At 38.0% G+C, this 24,315-nt stretch overlaps 1 protein-coding gene across 1 annotated transcript in view; it reads right to left on the bottom strand.

The window, feature by feature from the left end:
- LOC102985031 (A disintegrin and metallopeptidase domain 3-like) overlaps positions 1 to 19,540 on the bottom strand; it is a 103,458-nt gene extending 83,918 nt beyond the window's left edge. Inside the window, exons 1-4 of the mRNA XM_024131373.3 lie at positions 19,483 to 19,540; positions 18,845 to 18,927; positions 15,367 to 15,422; positions 8,954 to 9,032 (exon numbers count right to left, since the gene is read on the bottom strand). Of these exons, the coding sequence (XP_023987141.1) occupies positions 8,954 to 9,032; positions 15,367 to 15,422; positions 18,845 to 18,927; positions 19,483 to 19,540 (276 nt within the window). The remainder of the gene's footprint in view (positions 1 to 8,953; positions 9,033 to 15,366; positions 15,423 to 18,844; positions 18,928 to 19,482) is intronic.
- Positions 19,541 to 24,315: the final 4,775 nt, after the last annotated feature.

Raw genomic sequence — 24,315 nt, 5'->3', positions numbered from 1 at the left:
AACAGAAAACACAGCATACCAAAATTTATGGGATCCAGAGAAAGTGGAGGAAAGAGGTAAATGTATAGCTACAAACAAATACATTAAAAAGATCTCAAATTAATAAACGAACTTCACATCTCAAAGAACTAAAAGGAGAACAAAGAAAGCTCAAAGTAGCGAAAAGAACATAGCAAAGAGTAAACCAGGAATAAAATAATAAGTAGAAAAACAATAGAAAATATCATAAAACTAAGTGTTGGTCTTTTGAAATGATAAAATTGACAAACCTCTATCTAGATTAAGAAAAAAAAGAGAAGTTTCAAAAATAAAATCAGAAAAATGAAAGCTCATGCCACAAAAATAAGAAGGTTCAAAAGAAAATAATATGAACATTATATACCAACAACCAGATACCATAGAGGATGGATAAATTCTTAGTGACATGAAACCTGAGAAGAGTGACTCATGAAAAAAATAGAAAATCCGAACCAACCTATAACTAGTATGGAGACTGAATCGGTAATCACAAACCTCCTAACAGGGAGAAGCCCAATACCAAATGCCTTCACTGGGGAATTCTATAGATCATTTAAGTAAGAACTAACACAAGCCTTCTCAAATGCTTCCAAAAAGTTAAAGAGGGGGAACACTTCCAAACTCACTTTATGCAGCCAGCATTACTCTGATACAAAAGCCACATGGAAAGAACAGTACGAGCTAACATCCCTCATGAATACAGATGGAAAAGTGTTCAACAAAATACTAGCAAACCAAATCCAGTGTAATCTAGCACCTTAAAATGGTCATACACCATGTCCAAGTCAAATTATTCTTGCAATGCAAGAATGGTTCAACATTCAAAAATCAATATGATAGGGGCTTCCCTGGTGGCGCAGTGGTTGCGCGTCCGCCTGCCGATGCAGGGGAACCGGGTTCGCGCCCCGGTCTGGGAGGATCCCACATGCCGCGGAGCGGCTGGGCCCGTGAGCCATGGCCGCTGGGCCTGCGCATCCGGAGCCGAGGGAGGCCCGCATAAAAAAAAAAAAAAAAAAAAAAAAAAAAAAAAAAAATCAATATGATAAAACACATTAAAAGGACAAAGAGTCAAAATTACGTGATCATCTCAATATATGTAGAGAAAGAATTTGTTAAATTTCAGCATCTATCATAGGAAAAACTCTCAGCAAACTAGGAATAGAATGAAATCAGCACAACCTAATAAAGGCCATATATGAGAAGCCCACAGCTAACAACATATTCAACAGTGAAACCTGAAAACTTTTCCTCTAAGATCAGGAATAAGGCAAGGACGCCAACCCTTACCAATTCTATTCAGTCTTGGATGGGAAGTTATATCTAGGGCAAGTAGATGAAGGAAGAGAAAAAAATAAAAAGGCATCCAAATTGGAAAGAAAGAAGTAAAAATATCTTTGTTGCAGATGACATGATCTCATAGATAGCAAAACCTAAAGACTCCACAAAAACCCTCAAAGTTTTAGAACTAACAAGTTCCATAATATTGCAGAATATATAATCAACATTCAATAATGAGTAGCATTTCTCTACTTACAGAGAACTATTTGTAAGGAAAGGGAAATTAAGAAAACAAATCCATTTACAAGATCACACACACACAAAATACCTACAAACAAATTTAACCAAGGAGGTGGGAAACTTGTACTCTGAAAACTACAACGTACTGATGAAAGAAATTAGATAAGACACAAACAAAGAAGACATCCAAGTGGCCAATAGGTAGATCACCAGTCACCAGAAAAATGCAAAGTAACACCAAAAGGTTATTTTTGTGAGATATCACCTCACGACTGTTAGGATGGCTATTATTATGTGAACAAAGGACAAAGAGTGCTGTTGAGGGTGTGGGAAACTGGAACTGTTGTACTCTGTCACATATGAAATGGTTGCTATAGAATATAGTAAAAATGAAAAACAGAACTTCCCTGTGATCCAGCAATGTCACTTCTGGGCAGTTATGCCAAAGTCCTGACACAGGAGCTGCAGGAGATATTGGCACTGCTATGCTTACTGCAGCACTATCTGCAATAGCCAAGATGTGAATAAAACCTAAGTGGCCATCCACAGAAGAGTGAATAAGAAAATGTGGTATATATGTATTCTGTGGAATACTAGATAGCCTTAAAAAAGAAGTAAGTTATGCAATATGTGACAACATTATTCACCTTGAGGACATTATGATAAGTGAAATAGACCCATCACAGAAAGACAAATACTGCATGACTCCATTTCTATTAAGTATTTAAATGTCAAATCCATACCACCCAAAAGTGGAATGGTGTTTGCCAGGGGCTTGGCCAGGGGGACGTGAGGAGGTACTATTTAATGGGCATAAAGTTTCAGTTAAGCAAGATGAATAATAAGCTCCAGGACCTTCTGTAAAACATACTGATGTCAACAGTAATGTAATGTATGCTTAAAATTTGTTAAGAGAGTAGAACACATATTAAATATCTTTACTACCTTAAATTAAAAAAATTATACATATATGTATATAAATTCAGAAAAAAGTCAACAGAAATCCTCACAAAATTGATGAAGGACATAAACATTTAGATTCTGAAAACTGATCAAACCAGAAATAGAATGGGTCCAAAGTCACTTGCAACAAGAAAGATCATGACTAAACTGAAAACAATAAAAATATCTTCAAAGAAACCAGGCAATAATGTCATATAACCTGTAGAGAACACCAGTTTGAATGACAGTACATTTCTCATCTGAAAGTCATGAAGTCTCAAAGGAAATACAAGAGCAATTCTCACATGTTGGCAAGAATATTACTGTCAAATATGAATTCTACATCTGGCAAATTTATCCTTTAAGGATGCAGGAAAAAGAAAGATTTTCTCCGACAGAGGAAAACTAACAGATTTAGTCTACAGCACACATACCCTAAGATAATGGCAAAAAGAAACTCCAAGAAAAAAGGTAATACATCACAAAAAGGCTTGGGTAGTCTTAAGGAACTGGGACAAATAGAATGGTTTAAAATACGGGTAAATATAATGAACTATCCTTTCCCTCATGAGTTTCTGAAATCATATTTGGTAGTTGAAACAACAATCACACAATATTATGTTATGCTTAATGTATGGAGAGGAATATTTGAGCAATTATATTTATACAGTACAGAGGCTAAAGGATCCTAAATGGAAGTAGGGTTTCAGGGTTTCACTTGAAGAAGTAAAAAGTCCACAACAGTAGGCTATGTTCTATGTTTATTGTAATACCTCAAGCAAAAGCTAAGAAAAGTATAACAGAGAAAAATCTACTGACACTTTAAATAAATCATGATGCAATCTTTAAAATGTTCAAGTAATCCAGAAGAAGAAAACAAGAGAAGAAAACAGAAATGAGTAGCACAGAAAAAAAAAAAAAGGAAAAAAATATAGCAGACAAAAGCCCTAATGTATCAATCACTACTTTAAATGTAAATAGTCTAAAAACACCAAATAAAATACTGAGTCCCAAGGCAGATGGAGGAAACAAAAAAATCAAACAAACAAAAGCACACCTTATGATCCAACTAAATAGTCTCTACAAGAAACTCACTTCAAACATAAATTTTTTTCCGCTTCCAATGATTTTATTTTTTTACTTAATTTTTATTTTACATTGGGGTATAGCTGATTTACAAGGTGGTGTCAGTTTCAGGTGTACAGCAAAGTGTTTCAGTTACAGACATAAATTTTTAGGTAGATTGAAATAAAAAGAATGGAAAATATGTCATGCAAATATTGATAAAAATCATATTAGAGAAAGTGAACTTAATTGCAAAGAAATCTACAAGGGAGAAAGAGAGTCACTACGTGATCATAAAAGTATCCACTTCTCAAGAAGCAGAGCGATCCTAAATGTATAGGCATCAAACAACAGAACTTCAAAATATGTGAAGCAAACCCTGGTACAACTGAAAGACAAAGACAAAAACCACAACAGTAAAGGAGGAATTCAACACGCTCCAATCGGTTATTGCTAGTACTAGACCAAAAATCAGCAAAATATAGAACTGAACCGCAGCATCAATCAACCTGATCTCCATGACATTTATGGACCACTCCGCCCAAGAACAACAGAATGCACATTTTTTTTTCAAGTATCCAAGGACATTCACCTACAAGCACAATATATTGGCTCATGACGCAAACATTCACAAATTAAAAACAAATTGAAATTATACAAGGTATATGCTCGGACCAAAGCAAAATCAAACTAAAATTCAACAGACAACAGAAAAAAAAACCAAAACAAAAACCTCCAAACACTTGTAAAGTAAATAACAGACTTTAAAAAAACAAACAGGAAGCCTTAAAGGAAAATTTAAAAATACATATATCTGTAATGAACCTGAAAACTCACCATATTGTTGTGAGATACAACTAAGCAGTGTCGAGAGGGAAATTTTAGTACTAAAATGCTTACAGTATAAAAAGGAATGGTCACGTATTGATAATATAAGCTTTTTCCTCAACAAATTAGAAAAAGAAGAGCAAAATAAACCCAAAGCAAGGTATAAGGGAGAAAAGAACAAGAGCAAAACACTACAAAATTGAAAATAAGAAAACAGTAAAGAAAATCAAAGCAAGAAAAAGCTGGTTCTTTGACATGTGCAATAAACTGAAAAATCTCTAGCAAGACTGACAAAGAAGGGAGGACATACATCATCAGTGTCAGAAGTGAACCAGCATATCACTACAGCTGCTGTAGCCATTAAAAGGGTATGAGGACTGCAAGAAAATACATGCCAAAATGCCACTGAGATGAAATAGACCAATTACTTAAACACACGCCACCAAAGCCATACACGGGAAACAGATAAACAAAATATTTCTATAACCATTAAATTGAAATGGCAATTTAAAAGCTCCCACATACACACTCACACAAACACACACACACACACACACCTCCCACACACCACACAGACACACACACACACCACACACACGCACACCACACACACACACACACACACACACACACACACAATCCCCAGGCCCAGTGATTTCACTGGAGAATTTTACCAAACATCTTAAGCATTAACAAGTATTTTATACAATATCTTCCAGAAAAACAAAAGAAGAGGTAATCTTTCTCAGTGTATTTAATGAGGCCAGTATTACTCTACTCCAAAAATTAGACAAAGTCAGTACAAAAAAAGAAAAATCATAGATCAATATTTCTCAGGAACTTTGACCAAAAAAATCCTCAAGAAATTATTAGCACATCAAAGCCAGGCATGAATAAAAGAATAATACACCAGGACCAAGCTGTGGGGTTTTTAGGTTTGAAAGGTATTTTCTAGGTATTGTTTCAATATTTGAAAATCAGTCAGTGCAATCCACTATATCAACAGACTAAAAAAGAAAAATCATACGATCATATCAGCGGATGCAGAAAAGGCAACCGATACAATTAAATACACACCTCCCCTTCACGGAGCAGAAAAACAAACAAATTCTTAGCAATCTAAAAATAGTGAATTTCCATAACTTTATAAAGAGTATATTTTTAAAAAACCCTTACATCTAACGTTATCCTTATGGTGAATGACTGAATACTTTATCCCTACAATTGGGAAAATTGTGAGGATGTCTGCCATCAGTATGATTATCTGACAGAGTACCGGTAGTTGTAACAAGCACAGTAAGGTAAAGCAAAGAGATAAAAAGTATACAGATTGAAAAGGAAGAAAACAGAAGGCCATATTTGTAAAAGACCTGACTATGGAAAAATTCTCAAGGAATCTATCAGAAAAAAAACCCAACAAACCCTCATAGAATTAATATGTGACTTCATCAAGGTTGTAAGGATATAGGATCGACACAAGCAAATGAGAGTTGTATTTCTAGATAACAAACATATGTAAACTGAAATGAAAATAAAGTACCATTTACAATTGCTCCAAAGAAAATGAAATACTTTGGTATAAACCTAAAAACATATCCACAGGATCTGAATGCTAAAATTACAAAATGTTAATGAATGACATTTAAAAAAAGACCAAACAAATGGAGATTCTTACTGCATTCATGGTTGGAAGAATCAACAGAATAAAGATGCCTATTCTCCCCAAATTCATCTGTAGGTTTAACAGTGTCTATCACGATGCTAGCAAGGTTGTTTGCACACAGAGGATAGTTTAGTCTAAAATTTATATGAAAAAGAAAAATATCTAGAATAGTGTAAAAATCTTGAACAAGAATAAAGCGGGAGGAATCACTCTAGTCAATATAAATGCTGAATATGCAGGCAAACCGAAGAAGACAGCAGGATACTGGCAGGAGAGTCACATGGAAGAACTGCACAGAATAAAGAACCCAGGAATATATCTGCATCAATATGACCCCGCCCCCGACTTTTTGACAAAGGTGCAAAAGCAACTCAATGCAGAAGAACAACCCTTTCTAGAAATAGTGTTGGAACAATTCCACATCCCTGGTCAAGTGAGTGAACCTTGATCCAAATCTCACCCTTCATACAAATCGCCTCAGGTGAACTCACCATTAAATGTAAATAAAACTATAACACTTTTAGAAAAGAAAAACACACAGAATCTTCAGGAACTCTAGGGCAACATAGATTTCTTAGGTTTGAGAGCCAAATTACCATTCATAAAGGAAAAGTTGATAAATTAACTCTCATCAAAAAGGAGAATGAAAGGACAAATTACAGACTGGGAGCAAACATCTGCAAACCGCATATCTGGTAAAGGACCTGTAATTAGAATATATAAACTCAAAGGTCAGTAGTGAAAAACCAACCAACGAGAAAATGGGCAAAAGACATTAACAGATATTTCACAAAAAGTGACAAACAAGCTCACGAAACTATAGTCAACATCGTTAGTCATCAGAGAAATGCCAGTCAAAATTACATGAGATACAGTACACATCTATCACAATGGCTAAAATAAACTTGTAAAATTTAAATAGCAAACAAAACGGCAAGAATGCAGATACTCTTTTCTCTCTCATTCACTGCCAGCAGAAAGTTAAAATGGTACAGCCACTCTGGAGAAAAGATTGGTAATTTCTGTCAAAAATGAATATACACTCACCATATGATCTGGCAATGATATTCCTGGGTATGTATCCCAAAGAAATAAAACTGCACACCTACACAACAATTGTACATGAATGTTCACAGAAGCATTCTTTTCAATCGTTTAAAGATCGGAAGAGCCAAACTATCTCTCAGTTGGTGAAGTATGTGAATAACTAAACCTGGTGTTTCTTTGTGGAAAGTGGTTGTTGAGGAATTCAACTTTTAAAAATAGATTTCAAGGGACTGAGATGTTCTATTACTTCTCTCAATCTTGATAAGTTGTACTTTTCAAGGAAGCTGTCCATTTCATCTAAATCATCAAATTTATTGGCATAAAGCTGTCATAATTCTCCAAGATATCATTTTATCTTCTGTATGACTAACAATATCTCCTTTCACCCCTAATATTGGTGGAATTTGTTTCTGATCTAGGTAAGTCTTACTGGGGGTTATTAATTTTATTAGTCCTTTGAAACAACTAAATTCAGAGCTTTAATGTTTCCATTCTTTCTCCTTTTTCTCTCTCATTGATTTCTGAACTTATCGCGTTCTTTCCTTCCTCGGCTATGGCTTAAGCCTTTACAGAGCATCACAGTTTGTGTCAGAAGACAATTAATTTAATGGTAACCCTCCACAATCGTCTCCGCGCTGGGTTTTAGGCTTTGAGGTGGGGAATGGGGGTGACAAAGACTGTCTCTTACTCTAGAGCTTGATCCTTCCTTCAGACACTCAGCCTTTCTGTCTCAGCTGGACGTCTGCAGTTTTAGCAAGGTCACTCTACACTGCCTGCGCTGAAAAACCAACATCTCCCAACACTGTTCTGTCAGTTAGTATTATCTCCATTTCACTCTCGACCCTTCAGTAGAGTCTTACCCACCACACATGCTGTCTAATCCTCAGTCAGGGAACAAAGGAAAACTCCCCTTCTCTGAAAAAATGTACATCAACACATAGTCCCTTTTTATCTCTGGTCCTGGGTCCTGCAAGTTCCAGCTGCTTCAGCAGCCCAAACTCTTTAAAAACTCTTAAAATCCAAATTCTTAAAGAGTCCTGTTTGCTTCCACCCTTGTGCTATAGTTAAGACGTTATTCCCAGTCAGAGGGCCAAGTTCAGTGTGAGATTCGCCTTCCATGCTTTCCTTCTGTCAGAGAGAGATTTCCTGATTTTTTTTTTAAATTGTCAATGTCTGCAAACAAGTGTTTCATGGATTTTGTCCTGCTTTCTACTTGTAGATGGTGAGAAAGACAAATGTTGTACGAGTTACCATATTTTAAATTTCATTCTCTCTCAATTGCAACACAGCAACAGAATCTGACCAATCAGTAGCATTTGCCTCTTCGCCATCATCTATTCTGGCAAAATACATATGTTAGACTAAAGCCAACTTTCTCACATACTTTTAAGCATTTCTTGACTCTTACCTGCATTTGGGGATAGAATTCAAATTCCTGTGTTTTTCATGTAAACGTATTCAGATTCTGTACCCAAACTGCTTTTTGCAACTTCACTTTCCTGTGCACTTTCTGTAAAGTAGTCTCCACTGTTCTCTCCACTGCTCAGGTCCTATGGTACCTCCATCAAAACTTCTCCCTGGGTTCAGTGGCTTCTTAGTTCCTTTCCCCACTTTTTTTCTCCTCTCAAACTCCTGTGCCTACTTCCAAAGAGTGTAAATGACCTTTTCAGGTAAGTGATTCCTGAGTTCCAAATTCTAAAGGTAGTCATTCTATTCTATATGCTTTCAGTGAAACTGCCACATTACGTTTGGGTTTGTGATCAATCTGTTTGCCCAGTAATTCAGCCGAGTATAAAGCATTCTTCTTATTCCCACCAATGGCACCTTCACCACATAATAATAAAAATCTACACAACATAAAGCAAAACTTACCTTTACAAATGAAGAATCTGGATACAACATCCCTGACTTGTTGTATGAATATACCAGGAAATGAGAGTCTAAAAATGACCTAATTCAACCAAAATAATAATACTTCGTTGTAATAATAGCATTAGTAAAAGTAACTTCCAGAGTCATGAAATTAAACAAATTTACATTTCATTTTATAAGCTCAAATACGCAAAAATTAAATGGGCTCATCTCTCCGTTATCTAGCTTTCTTTCTGATAGCGCATTATGTATATAAGAGAAAGCAAGAACCAGGATGGCCGGATACCAGTGTGGGCACTGGAATGACACAGATTGCTGTCTAGTAAAATCCAGGACTTCCAGATTCCCTCAACAAAGTTTTCTTTTATAGATTCAACCATCAATACATCTCATGGCGTAAATCTCTTAGTTAAAATTTGCTAATAAGTAGCCATGGATTGATAAATAACAAACAAACAAAAATACATGCTTATTTCATTAGCTTGTTTCCGTGAAGTTATGCTGTGCTACAAAGCATCCTCCAAATTCCCAGTGCCTTAAAATTACAATGAATGTTCTTCACAAGGTTACTGCAGGTTCAGCTCCACATTGCCTTAATTCTGGAACCTAAGAAACGGCATGGCCCCTCCACGGAACAAGCTTTTCTCGTAGCAGGAGAAAAATTGTAGAAGCACACGATAGATCTTAAAGCCTTTGTTTAGAAGCGGGGTTCTAGTCTTTTGCTCAAATTTCATACGTTATTTCTATAGAAAAACGTGACATAAACAGGGTATGGAACTAAAATCTTCTTACAAGGAGGATGGTGATTATCATGGAACAATCTAACATCGTTATTTACTGTAGGGATGAGACAGTCTGCGACCCGGGACCCTTTACTGGAGCGCTTGGACTGGACACACGTCTCCTGGAGCAACAGAAGACAGAGGGACTCTAAGGGACTCAAACTAACTGCCTGCGTGTGCAGTCTGGGTAATTATGAACAATAAGACACACAAAGGCCACAAACCGACTGCCACTCCGGATGTGCCAGGAGCAAAAGCAGGGTACTTACTGCGCATGATCCCTGAACACAGCACCACCAGGAGAGTGGGCAGACCACCAATCTGCCCCTACCTTCACCCCATTTAAGGATCCAGCCCACCTTCCTCGGAGAGTGAGCCAGGGAACGTGTCACTTGTTTTAGCTCCCTCCTGCTGCAGCACGAGCCTCAACAGAGCCTTGCCTGAATTCCTTCTCTGGCCACTTATCAATTTCTATTGATTAAAGAGTCCAAGGACCCTAGTCCATAACAGTGACACTGGGATTTCTCATGGATTCCAAACATCAAGAAGGTTTGAAGGCCAGAATGGAAGAGAAACCAGAGTGTTAACAGAGTACTTTTTTCACCCCTACTTTTCTTATCTCCTTCATGTCCTCTCATTCTTTTTTAAAAAATGTTTAGTGAAGTATAGTTGATTTGCAATGTTGTGTTAGTTTCAGGTGTACAGCAAAGTGATTCAGCCATATATATATATATATTTATATATGCACACACACATACATATATATATTCTTTTTCAGATTATTTTATCATACTAAGAAAAGCAAGTTGGACAAAGACAAATATCCTATGATATCACTTATATGTAGAATCTAAAATAATGATACAAATGATCTCCTTTACAAAACAGAAATAGACTCACAGACACAGAAAACAAACTTATGGTTACCAAAGGGGAAAGGGGGTGAGGGATAAATTAGGAGTTTGGACTAAACAGATACACACTACTGTATGTAAAACAGATAAACAACAAGGACCTACTGTATAGCACAGGGAACTATATTCAATATCCTGTAACAATCTATTTCCTCTCCTTCTTGAAAACTTTTCCTTTTCTTCAATTCAAATAACAAAACCAGAGAGGTTCCTGGAGAAAAACTGGTATCTGTCAGTTTATATTCCACATATATTCAAGGAAAAACTCTGCATGGCCTGGGTTGGTTTAGGTGCAAGTATCTAGAACGTGAATTCTGGAACAAGGGCAGAGCCACCTTTTAATAACTGTAAGCATTTAAATGGAGGTGGTGACAGTGGGAATCCAGAAGTAGTTCCCAGGACAAAGAAATTAGAGATGAAAAACCTTAACAGATATTTGACAAGCATTATTAAAAGGATAAAAATTTTGTTTGCGAGTTTATTCATCCTGGGCCCTTTTTCAAAGGCATACTTTTGGCTTCTGTATGAAACAACAAAACAGTCTGCCTTAATCAGTGACATAACAAAAATACAAATGATCACTGAAAGAAAAACAATGTCCAATGAAAGGAAAATGAACAATAAAAAGCAGGCAAAACTTAAAAGTTAGTTCCGAGTGAAGTAGCATTGATGAACAAAATAATCTTAATTTTAAGAGAAATGAATAAGCATTCCAAGGAGATCATTCCAAGAGAAAAAAAGTATACTCTGAAACTAAAACACATGACAGTTAATATTAAATAACTCAATAAATGTATCGAAGAGAATTTGCTTACTGTGAACAGAATTATAGGCCTAGCCAACAGAGGACAAATGCTGGTGAAATGCATGTCAAAAATAAGGATTTGATTATAGTTGTAGAAAAAACTATGATATGGAGCACAGACAAATAAGACCCAGGATGAAAGCACTGATTTCCCATAGAAGAAAAAAAATGCGTAGGGACTGAAAATTAAAATGAAAAATTTAGGGATTTGGGATATATTAGGGAGTATTAATGTAATACGCACACACACACGCAAATTCACACTCACCCACACACAGAAAACATACTGGAAAACTCACTTCACACAGACTATATCAAATTGCAAAAATTTATCGAAAAGAAGTATGACTCACAAATTCTATACATTGCCAAATGTCATTCAGTTATGAGAACAAGAAAGACACCTGCAGACATGCACTGATTCGGGAAGCAGGCCACCTGCAGATTCCATCTGAAGAAAATAATCTGAAGTTATTCTAGCTAAACGATACCTGAGTCAGCATAAAGCTGCAATAAAAAGAAAAAAGTAAAAAGAAGCTTTGAAGAAAGCTGGGAAATGCAATACTGTTGTTAAAGAAACTGAAAGCAGTGAATTTACATCTTAAGTGGAAAAAGAATTTTAAGAAATACTATATGAATGTGATGCTATCACTTCTAACAGACACAAGAGAGGAATCTGAGAACCTAGGACAGAAAATATGAATATAATGATTTTATGAAAATTTCATTTTTATAGCAATAAATCCCAAAAACAAAGGAAGAAGACAATCAATAGTCTAGGTGGCATAATTGCAACATATAGAGGAGATAAAGTGTTAATATCTACAGAAAACAAAACTTCCCATGATAGATCATGGAACAAAACCCAGAAAAACAGAAAGATAAAGCCATAGATTGAAAATAAATAACTCAAAACAAATGAATAAAAAATAACGACCGCCCCGCCCCCGGGAAAAAACAAAAACAAAAACCCACCAAAATCTCAGGAAAAGCAAGTCAATGAGAACGGTCAGTAAACACTGGAAAAGATACTAAGGTTATTAATAACCAGTGAAGTGCATATTAAAACAACAATAAAACAGCATTTGTCATCCACTAATCAACAAAAGTAAGTGTGTGAAGATATTCATTTTGTCGAGAATGTAGAGAACAGAAATACTTTTAAGCTATTGGCATGAGTAAAAATTGGTTATAAGGCTTTTGAAGAAAAAAACTAGCATTATATAGCACTTGAGAAATTTCTTATTTATAATCCATCAGTTTCACTGGGGCCCAGGAAGTCATGGCCAAGGATGTCCACGATAGAGCTGTTCTTGCTGTAAATATGGGAGGATAAATAATTAATGGGATGTATTCATTTGATGGCTACATATGCATTTTAAAAAACAAACCCGTTTTGCACACATCATTATGAATGAATCTCAACAAATAATATTATGCAAAATGTTGCACAACGAACACCAATAAGTACCTGTTGCTCACACTTTTGGGTCATGTGTGGGTAGCCATGGCAGCTCTGCTAATTGTGGCCAGGCTTGCTCAGTGGTACAGGATTCAGCTGAATGTTAGCTGCTGTAGGGATAAATAGAGCACCTTGGCTGTGATCCACATGTCTTTAATCGTCCAGCAAGCTAAGCCCAAGCATATTCTCATGGGGAAGACAGACAAACAAGATGGAAAGCAGAAAAGCGTGACAGCTTTTTCAAGCCTGTGTTGGAATCAAGTCAGCCAACATCTCTCTGGCCAAAGTAAGTGACATAGCCCCAAACTGGGCTGGTAATTTGCCGGGCCCCCAAAGTAAAATGAAAATGCGGGGCCTCTCGTTCAAAAGTATTAAGAATCTCAGGATAGCATCAGAAGAGCATGAATCCAAGCACAGAGCCCTTCTAACCTTGGGCTCTTCACACCCATGAACAATGAGTGTGAGGGAGTTGTTGAGTTGTATACACTCCACCTCTTGATGAGAGAACCTCAAAGTTTTATGGCAAAGAGTGAAGATACAGGGAAAGGTAAAGAATTGGGATCACTTTTGTGACTCACCATGTTAAGGTCCACCCTTACCTACCCTTCTGATCCACCATAACAAATTGTATAATGGAATATACACTCTTGTGCCATTCATGTCTATTCGAAGGATGCATCAAAACATGATTTTTATTGATCTTTAGACATATGGATGAAAGAGCCTAAAAATATGGCAGAAGAATATGTGTCAATATCATAATGGTAATCAGCACTGGGGAGTGAGACGATTGAAGAGGTCTGGGTATGGGAATAATAGATTCATTATCATGGCCATGTACCCTTTTTTTTAATATGTAGGAAAAATGCTTATATGCGCATCATTCATGGTAAGAACTTAATTGTTTATACTAATCTCAGAATTTTCCTTTTTTATTTTTATTCATTCATAGAAAAAACAATATAAAAAATAGCGTGCTAATATAAACTACGGACTTCGGGTGATAATGAATGATGTGTCAATGCAGGATCATCAGTTACAGCAAATACATCACTCTGGGGGGAATGTTGATAACATAGGAAGCTATGCTCATGTGGGGTGTGAGGATATATGGGAAATCTCTGCGCCTTCCACTCACTTTTGTTGGGAACCTAAAACTGCTCTAAAAACCAAAATATATTAAAATGATAAGAAAAAATAATGAGAAAGCTATGCGAATAGGCAAACCCCATACAGGAATATGAACTAGCCAATAACTATTTAGAGAAATCATTTAGGGAAATACAACCTGACATTAAGATGAGATACAATATTTTAGTACATGACGCATGCTTTTGGAAATCTAAACTGCTACGGTTTTTAGAAAGTAACTGGCAATATCTCTCAAAATCTTTACATGCTATAAAATGTGAGTAATAAAGAAGGCCTACCTTAGAGGCGGTTGTGAAAATTAATCAGTTACTACCTGAAAATTGCTTAGAAATACGCCTGAAATATGGTACATACTCAATAAATGTCAGTTGCTTTTGTTGCTTTCATTATTATTATTTATTATTATAACTATTACTACTACTATCAGCACTCATCCTGCTTGATCCAGACTTGATCCATTTATTGATATCAAGACTATGAAACAAAATCTCTATTGTATAAGAATACACAGATAAACATGTTTATTGTCGGACTCTATAGTGACAATCCCTGGAAATAACTTCATTACCCATCAATATTACATACTATGGGATCTCATCCATTAAAAATGAGTAAAATGAGTAAAAATGAGTAAATGAGTAAAAATTTATACACAGAGCAAGAAAATAAGTGCCATTATTAAATAAGACCTGACACTTGCAGAACACTATTTCCATTTGTGCAAAACAAAACAAAACAAAACAAAAATAACCCTTTTTTGGTAGGTTTCTATATGTTTTATTTCAGGTAAAGATGAAATTTAAAATAGAAAATCATGGAATGATACACACAGGATATTGATACTGGTTTCCTCACAGAGTGTAAGTAGAAAACTGAAGAGATTAAAAATATATCATATAGCAAAATGAGACAAAACTAGAGTGTAATATCAAATAAAATGCTTAAAAAGCATATAATTATGTAAAATAGCATGAAACAAATAAAATTAATCATGGACAGATACACTTATTCCCTTAATAGTTGCAATTGTAATTATACTTTAAGGAGTTACATAAAATGATTTTCATGTATCTGATATACTTTAATATTTATATCATTAAATTACAGTTGGGTTTGAATATTAGATTTAAAAATCTAAAGACTCGAAATTCTAGTCTGACATGAATCACCAAGAAGACTTAACATATTAAATAAATATAACATTTATGCTCTTGAATATTTAGGCTCAATTTAAGGTAGTCATTGTAAAAATGTAAGAAACTAAAAACAACTGTATGAAAAGAAGCATGGCCACTTACTGTTTTTCAAGGTGGAGAGTGTATGTTTTCCTGTCAATTTTGATGGCATAGGTGACCTACAGCAAAGTAGTCAGAGAAAATGTAATTATTAGATATTTCAAATCCTTAAAAGTCAGAAGCCTTAATTTTTAAAAATATATGTACTCTTTCATATAAGCATGGATTGTATCATGAGTGTATCAAAATTATATATATATATAATTATAGTTACAGTTATCTTTCTTCAATCTTGGAATGTGTGACAGAATTAATCATAATCAAATTTACTTAAAATCTAGGAGTCTAAATCTATTTCAGAAGTAAGAGCATTAGTCATTAGCATTTAACTATCATAATCAAATTTTTAACTTCAAATGGTTACATTTAGAAATGCTGAGTAACCTTTGAAGGAACTTGAATTTTATTATCTTCTCCTACTTTGCAATTTCTAGAGCAAATAAATGGAAAATTAAACAATACAAAGCGAGTCCCCTTTTAAGAGTAAACTAAAATTAAACTAAAATCTGATGTTCACCTAAAGACACCATTAAGAAAGTTAAAAGGCAATTCCTAAAGAATGATATTAGCAATTCATATCCAATTGGCCAATCCACATTTGTGTATGTCTCATTTCTAACAGTACATCTTTTCCTTCTCCTTTTCGTTTTCCTTAGTCTATCTCACCAAAAGTTCTGTTTTACATTCTTCTCAGAAATCAACTTTTGACATTGTGAATCCAGGCTACTTCAGCTTACTTTTGTCTTTCATTAATTCTACCTCTTAATTTAAGCAGCATCTTTAAGAATTTTAAGGTTATAATTATTTTTCTAATTTTAAATTGACCATTTTTTGTCTCTTGTTTAATTATTTGTGGTTCTAAATTATGTTCCTTACCATCTTCAGAGCGGGATTCAAATTTTTCTTTGTAATTTCTTCATTCTCGTTCATTGTTTATTATTTAATATCCATTGTGATTTATGACTACTCCTTCAACCCGTGAATTACGTAGAAGTATATTTTTAAATGTCCAAATACATTTTTCAGTCCTTCTGTTAAGTTTTAATCTAATTGTATTGTTGCCAGATGATGAGTTCTGTAATATCCGTATTTACGTTTCATTTATTTATTTATTTTCCTTGCTGCGGTCAATTCTGTTGAATGACGCTATATATTCTTGAAAACTATGAGAACTAGTCTTGAGAAGCATTATTTACAACGGAGACAGAGCATTAAGTGCAGCTTGATTAGAAAAGTTCTTATCTATTTCTGGGCATACCGACAAGTCTGGGTGTTTCCGACTCTTGGCTGACGAGGGCAGCGAGATTTATAATGCACTGTGTAGGGTTCAAAACTCCCCTGGCCAAGGTTAGCTTCTGTGGTGTTTCCCTAACTAGTTTGACAAGACTGGCTTGGCTACTTAAAAAGTCACTGAAATCTTTGCAAGGAGCTCTCCCAAAGCCAAACTTCCTCCCGTAAATCTTGTGATTTCAAGCCAGAGACTCAGCGTGTTCCGGGAGCACAGAGGTTGGGTTCACAGAGAGCTAGCTCATTGCGGATGCTTCCTGGATTCCTGATATTTGCCTGAATTCTCTGTCTTGCTGCACCAGAGGTTTTATCATTAACTAAAAGCCTCATGTGTGATATCCCTAGACTCTAGCAAGTCTTAACATAGAGCAGAAAAGGGAAAACAATACACAAACTTCATTGGGTTCACTTTAACCATCAATAAAATGTTTATTTTTGTTCAAATTTTCTTTCTCTTTATGAAGAATTTTATGATTGGTCAATCATAAAATTGAGAAAAACATTTTAAGATCTCTCTATGGAAATGGATTTGAAAATGTCTCCCTATCATGCTATCAGTTTTCATTTTATATATGCTGAGGACATTTTATTAAATTCATACAAATTTAGAATTGTTATATGTTCCCTGGGAACTGAATATTTTATTATTATTATGTAACGATGCTTATCTCATAATGTTGGTGTGTGTGTGTGTATACGCATGCGCACGTGTGTGTACCAAATACTGTCTTTTTCCTGCTATCATCATGGATCCTCATGTTTTCTTTTGGTAGCATCTTCCCAGTGTATGTTATACTCTCCTCAACATTTCAGCGTCTCCAGATATTCATTTTGGGGGTGTGATAGCTTTGATAAATACATAATCGCTGGTGTTTCTTGGTACCACAAAGTGAGCCAGTCAGAAGTAGACCACTCTATAAAACCTACCCCAGTGTCTAGTACAGTTTTTCAGCTGGCATTTGAGGACATTCCTCTCTGATCTTGCCACTGAGGTTCTAATCATTGGATTCCTCTCCCATCCCTGTGTGTGTTTACATCAACACTTCTTCCTTCTTGAAAACAAAGTGTCCTATCCAAAGCTACTAATTCTTATTAAAAAAGAAGTCAAAACCAGAAAGAAACTGACAACTATCAAAATGATTCATAGAGTCAATATACAGAAAGACATCTCTTGTTAAGGCTTAACCAAAAAATACCTGTTAAAAGTGAAGCATTCACTAGGATGTACACAAGAGCAAAGATGAGAAGACTGAAGAGACCTGGAGAGGCCTCAAAAAGAGAGGCATCACTATTTCTGTTAATGGGAGTCAAATATAATGCAACTTTTCTGGTAGACATTATGCAACGCTTATCAAAATTTTGTATAGTGGCTTGCCTGTTGATCCTACTGACTATTCAGGAAGGTTTATGAAACTATCTGCATGTATAAAATTTGAAATACTATATGATGTTACATATAAGTTATCATGAAGTTAGGAAAAATAACGACAGGGCTGGATTTATTATCATCAAAATAAATCCTAACTCTACACATAAATGAAAAAGCGAATTACAACTCTCATAAATGATCATTAAAAGTATATGTGCATGTGTATGTATCTAAAACTTCATTTCCTTCAAACTTACTGCCTTTAGAAAGTGAGGCAGCCATTCACTTTCTTAACGTCTCTGTACTGTCTAGATTTAATTTTACAGTGTACATAATGTACACGCTTTACTATTCTAAGCAGATCAGAAATAACATTACTTTTACTTTTTACAAAGCTTTATATATGCCTATGTATGTAAATACAGGCATGAAGATATTCTATATACTGTCATTTTAAAATCATGCTACAAGCTAAATATTAGTATGGCCTCACTTACATAGAAGGTATTTTAAATGTAGAAAGTATTTTTAAACATACATCTTTTCTAGAAAACAGTCCAGTAGACTGTAGACGCCATTTTGTGGGATAGGAATTCGGGGCATTTCTTTTCTCTGAGTCTGTGTTTTAAAATTGTTTCGTAACGTTCATATAATACTTGGGAAATATAAACAAAACACTTGCTCTCCCTCAGACAAAACCAAAACGTCTCTTGAACACTGTCATTTGGACACAAAATTTCATGAAGGGGTATGCATGAATTGATTTGGGTCTTGCAGTCGAGTAAAAATAAAATACTCATATGTTTTAAGTGATTTCTTAATTACATGCGTTTCTGAAACACCGCCGTCATTGGTGTTTGTCCCAGTCTTCTGTGGCACTGTAATTTGTAGAAGTGATGTTTCAGTGTCTGCAATAAGGAAAACAGGTGTGAACGTTCCCCAGCGCACAGCAGCATCCTTACCCTTCTCTTACCTGTCCTCTCCTATCACATCACTCGTGGATCTTGCAAGCCCGAGCGCACGCACGCGCGCGCGCACACCCCCCCCCCCACACACACAATCACACTGCGCAGGGTTCCAGGAAGAGGCTCCTCTAGAAGCGGGAGTGTTACTACCCCACCACCGTCCAGAGACCCTCGGGGCTGGCTGACCTCAGCCCTGGGTAGGTGAAGAAGGGCTGCTCCCAGGACCCCATCCAGGTTCCCTCCTCCCCCCACCTCCCTGGAAGACAGGCGCCCCCTCCTGCGGTGCAGGGTCCCAGAGTGAGGGACAACTATCCCAGTCCTGCTCAGAGCCCTCCGACCAGCGGGCCCGCCAGGACCCTGAAACTGGGCGGGCTCGGACCCGACGCCGGACTCTCCCCAGCCTGGCCTGGGCTTCTGCAGCAAGGAGCGCGACGCCCCCCGCGCCAAGGGACCCTGCGACGACGGGCCACCCTCCTATCCAGCAGAGTCCTCACTTACGATGGCCCGCGGAGGTCAGCCGGCCCAGCCCTGACAGGAGCAGCAAGAGAGACAGCATTGCGTGGCCGGCAGGCCTCGCCACCGCGATGGCGGTTGACTGGAAACGGTGAAACGAGCGCAGCGCGCGGGGTCCAGCGCTCTAGGTCCCGTCGGGGAGGGGCGGGAGCGGAGGGGCGGGGCGGGAGGGCAGAGCAGAGGGGCAGAGCAGAGGGGCGGGGCAGAGCAGAGGGGGGGGGCGGGGCGGGGCGGGGCGGGCCGGACTGGAAGCCTGGAGCAGAGGGGCTGGGAGGGAGCTGAGGGGCCCGGCTGGAGACTAAATCCCGAGATGCCAGGGACACAGAGAGCTATTTTCCATAATGCTTATGGTTGCAACAGATGACTACACAGTCCTTAAGAAAAATGTATGGAATGTAAAGCTGGCAAGAGTCGCAATTAATTTTCAAAAAGATTTACACCTTCAAGAGACAGAGAAAGGGGCTTCCCTGGTGGCGCAGTGGTTGAGAATCCGCCTGCTGATGCAGGGGACACGACAATTACATGTTTTTAAAGGAAGTTGTCTAAGAAAAGGGTGTGTCTGTGTGCCTGTGCCTGTGTGTGTGTGTGTGTGTGTGAGAGAGAGAGAGAGAGACAGAGAGAGAAGAGTCCTTTTTCATTTCTGGTACCAGAGAAAATTAATGTTTTATTTTACAGATTTGTGTTTACCCTTATAATAGATATAGAAAAGACAGGTTTGTTGACTACTTTATATGAAGGTTACTGAAATTGTTAATGACTAGGCAACTGAAATTATAGTGGCAACACATATACAAGAAGCAGATTTGTACAGGACTTGGGAGATAATAAGTTTGGTTGAAGATATGTTGAATTTCAGGCATTTGTGGACTATCAGGTATTCAACAGGTTGTTGGAAATAAAAGGCTGGATCCCTAGAATTTGAACTGAATACAAAACTTTGCAAATAACATCATACTATACATAGAATAGTACATAGCCGTCCAGCCCGGTCGGACAACTCCAATCCCTCCCCGCCCCAGTCCCGCCCCACCCCGGTCCCACCCCAGTCCCGCCCCACCCCGCCCCGCCCCAGTCCCGCCCCGCCCCTCCGCTCCCGCCCCTCCCCGACGGGACCTAGAGCACTGGACCCCGCGCGCGCGCTCGCTGCACCGTTTCCAGTCAGCCGCCATCGCGGTGGCGAGGCCTGCCGGCCACGCAATGCTGTCTCTCTTGCTGCTCCTGTCAGGGCTGGGCCGGCTGACCTCCGCGGGCCATCGTAAGTGAGGACCCTTCTGGATAGGAGGGTGGCCCGTCGTCGCAGGGTCCCTTGGCGCGGAGGGTGTCGCGCTCCTTGCTGCAGAAGCCCAGGCCAGGCTGGGGAGAGTCCGGCGTCGGGTCCGAGCCCGCCCAGTTTCAGGGTCCTGGCGGGCCCGCTGGTCGGAGGGCTCTGAGCAGGACTGGGATAGTTGTCCCTCACTCTGGGACCCTGCACCGCAGGAGGGGGCGCCTGTCTTCCAGGGAGGTGGGGGGAGGAGGGAACCTGGATGGGGTCCTGGGAGCAGCCCTTCTTCACCTACCCAGGGCTGAGGTCAGCCAGCCCCGAGGGTCTCTGGACGGTGGTGGGGTAGTAACACTCCCGCTTCTAGAGGAGCCTCTTCCTGGAACCCTGCGCAGTGTGATTGTGTGTGTGGGGGGGGGTGTGCGCGCGCGCGTGCGTGCGCTCGGGCTTGCAAGATCCACGAGTGATGTGATAGGAGAGGACAGGTAAGAGAAGGGTAAGGATGCTGCCGTGCGCTGGGGAACGTTCACACCTGTTTTCCTTATTGCAGACACTGAAACATCACTTCTACAAATTACAGTGCCACAGAAGACTGGGACAAACACCAATGACGGCGGTGTTTCAGAAACGCATGTAATTAAGAAATCACTTAAAACATATGAGTATTTTATTTTTACTGGACTGCGTGAGGGAGAGGATAGTTCATTATATTTACCCCTATTTTAAACCCTTCTATTTGTCCCAGTTCCTTAAGACTACCCAAGCCTTTTTGTGATTATTACCTTTGTTTCTTGGAGTTTCTTTTTGCCATTATCTTAGAGTATGTGTGCTGTAGACTAAATCTGTTAGTTTTCCTCTGTCGGAGAAAGTCTGTCTTTTTCCTTCATTCTCAAAGGATAAATTTGCCAGATGTAGAATTTATGTTGGAAAATATTGTTCTTGTCAACATGTTAGAATTGCTCTTGTATTTCCTTTGAGACTTCATGACTTTCAGATGAGAAATGTACTGTCATTCAAACTGGTGTTCTTCTACAGGTTATATGACATTACTGTCTGGTTTCTTTGAAGGTATTTTTATTGTTTTCAGTTTAGTCATGATCTTTCTTGTTGCAAGTGACTTTGGACCCATTCTATTTCCGGTTTGATCAGTCTGCAGAATCTAAATGTTTATGTCCTTCATCAATTTTGTGAGGATTTCTGTTGACCTTTTTCTGAATTTATATACATATATATATATAATTTTGTAATTTAAGGTGGTAAAAATATTTAGTATGAGTTCTACTCTCTTAACAAATTTTAACCATACATTTTACATTACTGTTGACATCAGTATGTTTTACAGAAGGTCCTGGAGCTTATTATTCATCTTGCTTAACTGAAACTTTATGCCCATTAAATAGTACCTCATTATTTCCCCCTGGCCAAGCCCCTGGCAAACACCATTCCACTTTTGGGTGGTATGCATTTGACATTTAATTACTTCATAGAAATGGAGTCATGCGGTATTTGTCTTTCTGTGATGGGTCTATTACACTTACCATAATGTCCTCAAGGTGAATCATGTTGTCACATATTGCATAACTTACTTCTTTTTTAAGGCTATCTAGTATTCCATAGAATACATATATACCACATTTTCTTTCGCACTCTTCTGTGGATGACCAATTAGGTTTTATTCACATCTTAGCTCTTGCGGATAGTGTTGCAGTAAGCATAGCAGTGTTAATATCTCCTGCAGCTCCTGTGGCAGTTCTTTGGCGTAACTGCCCAGAAGTGACATTGCTGGATCACAGGGAAGTTCTGTTTTTCATTTTTACTATATTCTATAGCAACCATTTCATATGTGACAGAGTACAACAGTTCCAGTTTCCCACACCCTCAACAGCACTCTTTGTCCTTTGTTCACATGATAATAGCCATCCTATATGCTCTTCCCAGTGACAGAGTACAACAGTTCCAGTTTCCCACACCCTCAACAGCACTCTTTGTCCTTTGTTCACATAATAATAGCCATCCTAACAGTCGTGAGGTGATATCTCACAAAAATAACCTTTTGGTGTTACTTTGCATTTTTCTGGTAACTAGTGATCTACTGTTGGCCACTTGGATGTCTTCTTTGTTTGCGTCTTATCTAATTTCTTTCATCAATACGTTGTAGTTTTCAGAGTACAAGTTTCCCACCTCCTTGGTTAAATTTGTTTGTAGGTATTTTATGTGTGTGTGATCTTGTAAATGTATTTGTTTTCCTAATTTCCCTTTCCTTACAAATAGTTCTCTGTTAGTAGAGAAATGCTACTCATTATTGAATGTTGATTATATATTCTGTAATATTATGGAACTTGTCGTTAGATCGAAAACTTTGAGGGTGTTTGTGGAGTCTTTAGGTTTTGCTCTCTATGACATCATGTCATCTGCAAAGACCTTTTTACTTCTTTCTTTCCAATTTGGATGCCTTTTTTTTTTTTTTCTCTTTCCTTGTCTACTTGCTCTATGTGTAACTTCCCATCCTAGACTGAATGGAATTGGTGAGGTGGGTGTCATTGCCTTGTTCCTGATCTTAGAGGAATAGTTTTCAGGTTTCACTGTTGAATATGTTGTTAGCTGTGGGCTTCTCATATATGGCGTTTATTAAGTTGTGCTGATTTCATTCTATTCCTAGTTTGCTGAGATTTTTTCTTTCTTTTTTTTTTTTTTTTTTGCGCCTCTTACTGTTGTGGCCTCTCCCGTTGCGGAGCACAGGCTCCGGACGCGCAGGCTCAGCGGCCATGGCTCACAGGCCCAGCCGCTCGGCGGCATGTGGGATCCTTCCGGACCGGGGCACGTACCCGCGTCCCCTGTATCGGCAGGCGGACTCTCAACCACTGCGCCACCAGGGCAGCCCCATTGTCTCTTTTTTAATATTTATTTTTTATTAAGAGTATTTTGGTTTTTAAAAAATTTACACACAGTAGCCTTCACTCTGTGGTATATAGTTCTATGAGGATTGAAAAATGTATGTATTCCGTTCCCACCACCACAGTCATGATGCACAACAGGTCCATATCTCGGATCTTCCCTCTGGCTGCTGCCCTTTGTATTCATCTCCCGCTGCCAGTTCCTTGCAACCAGTGACCTGGTCTCTGTCACCATAGATTTGCCTTTTCCAGAATGTCCTCTACAGCATACATGCATTTGAGATTCATTCTCATTGACATATGTTTTAATAGTTCATTCTTTATTACCGTTAAGTAGCCTTCTGTTGAAAAGATGAACTATATAGTTTGTTTATCCATTCACACATTGTAGGGTATTTGGGTTGTTTCTAGATTTTGGCAATTTTGAATAATGCCACTGTAAACATGTGCACATACGCTTTTTTTAAAAAACTATTATTCTTTTTATTTTTTAATTTTTTAATATTTTTTTACATCTTTATTAGAGTATAATTGCTTTACAACGGTGTGTCAGTTTCTGCTTTACAACAAAGTGAATCAGTTATACATATACATATGTCCCCATAACTCTTCCCTCTTGCATCTCCCTCCCTCCCACCCTCCCTATCCCACTCCTCTAGATGGTCA

The sequence above is a fragment of the Physeter macrocephalus genome, chromosome 20, assembly GCF_002837175.3.
Source record: "Physeter macrocephalus isolate SW-GA chromosome 20, ASM283717v5, whole genome shotgun sequence".
NCBI lineage: Eukaryota > Metazoa > Chordata > Mammalia > Artiodactyla > Physeteridae > Physeter > Physeter macrocephalus.
The sequence above is the reverse complement of the archived record's forward strand: the minus strand, read 5'-3'. Positions and strand labels throughout refer to the sequence as shown.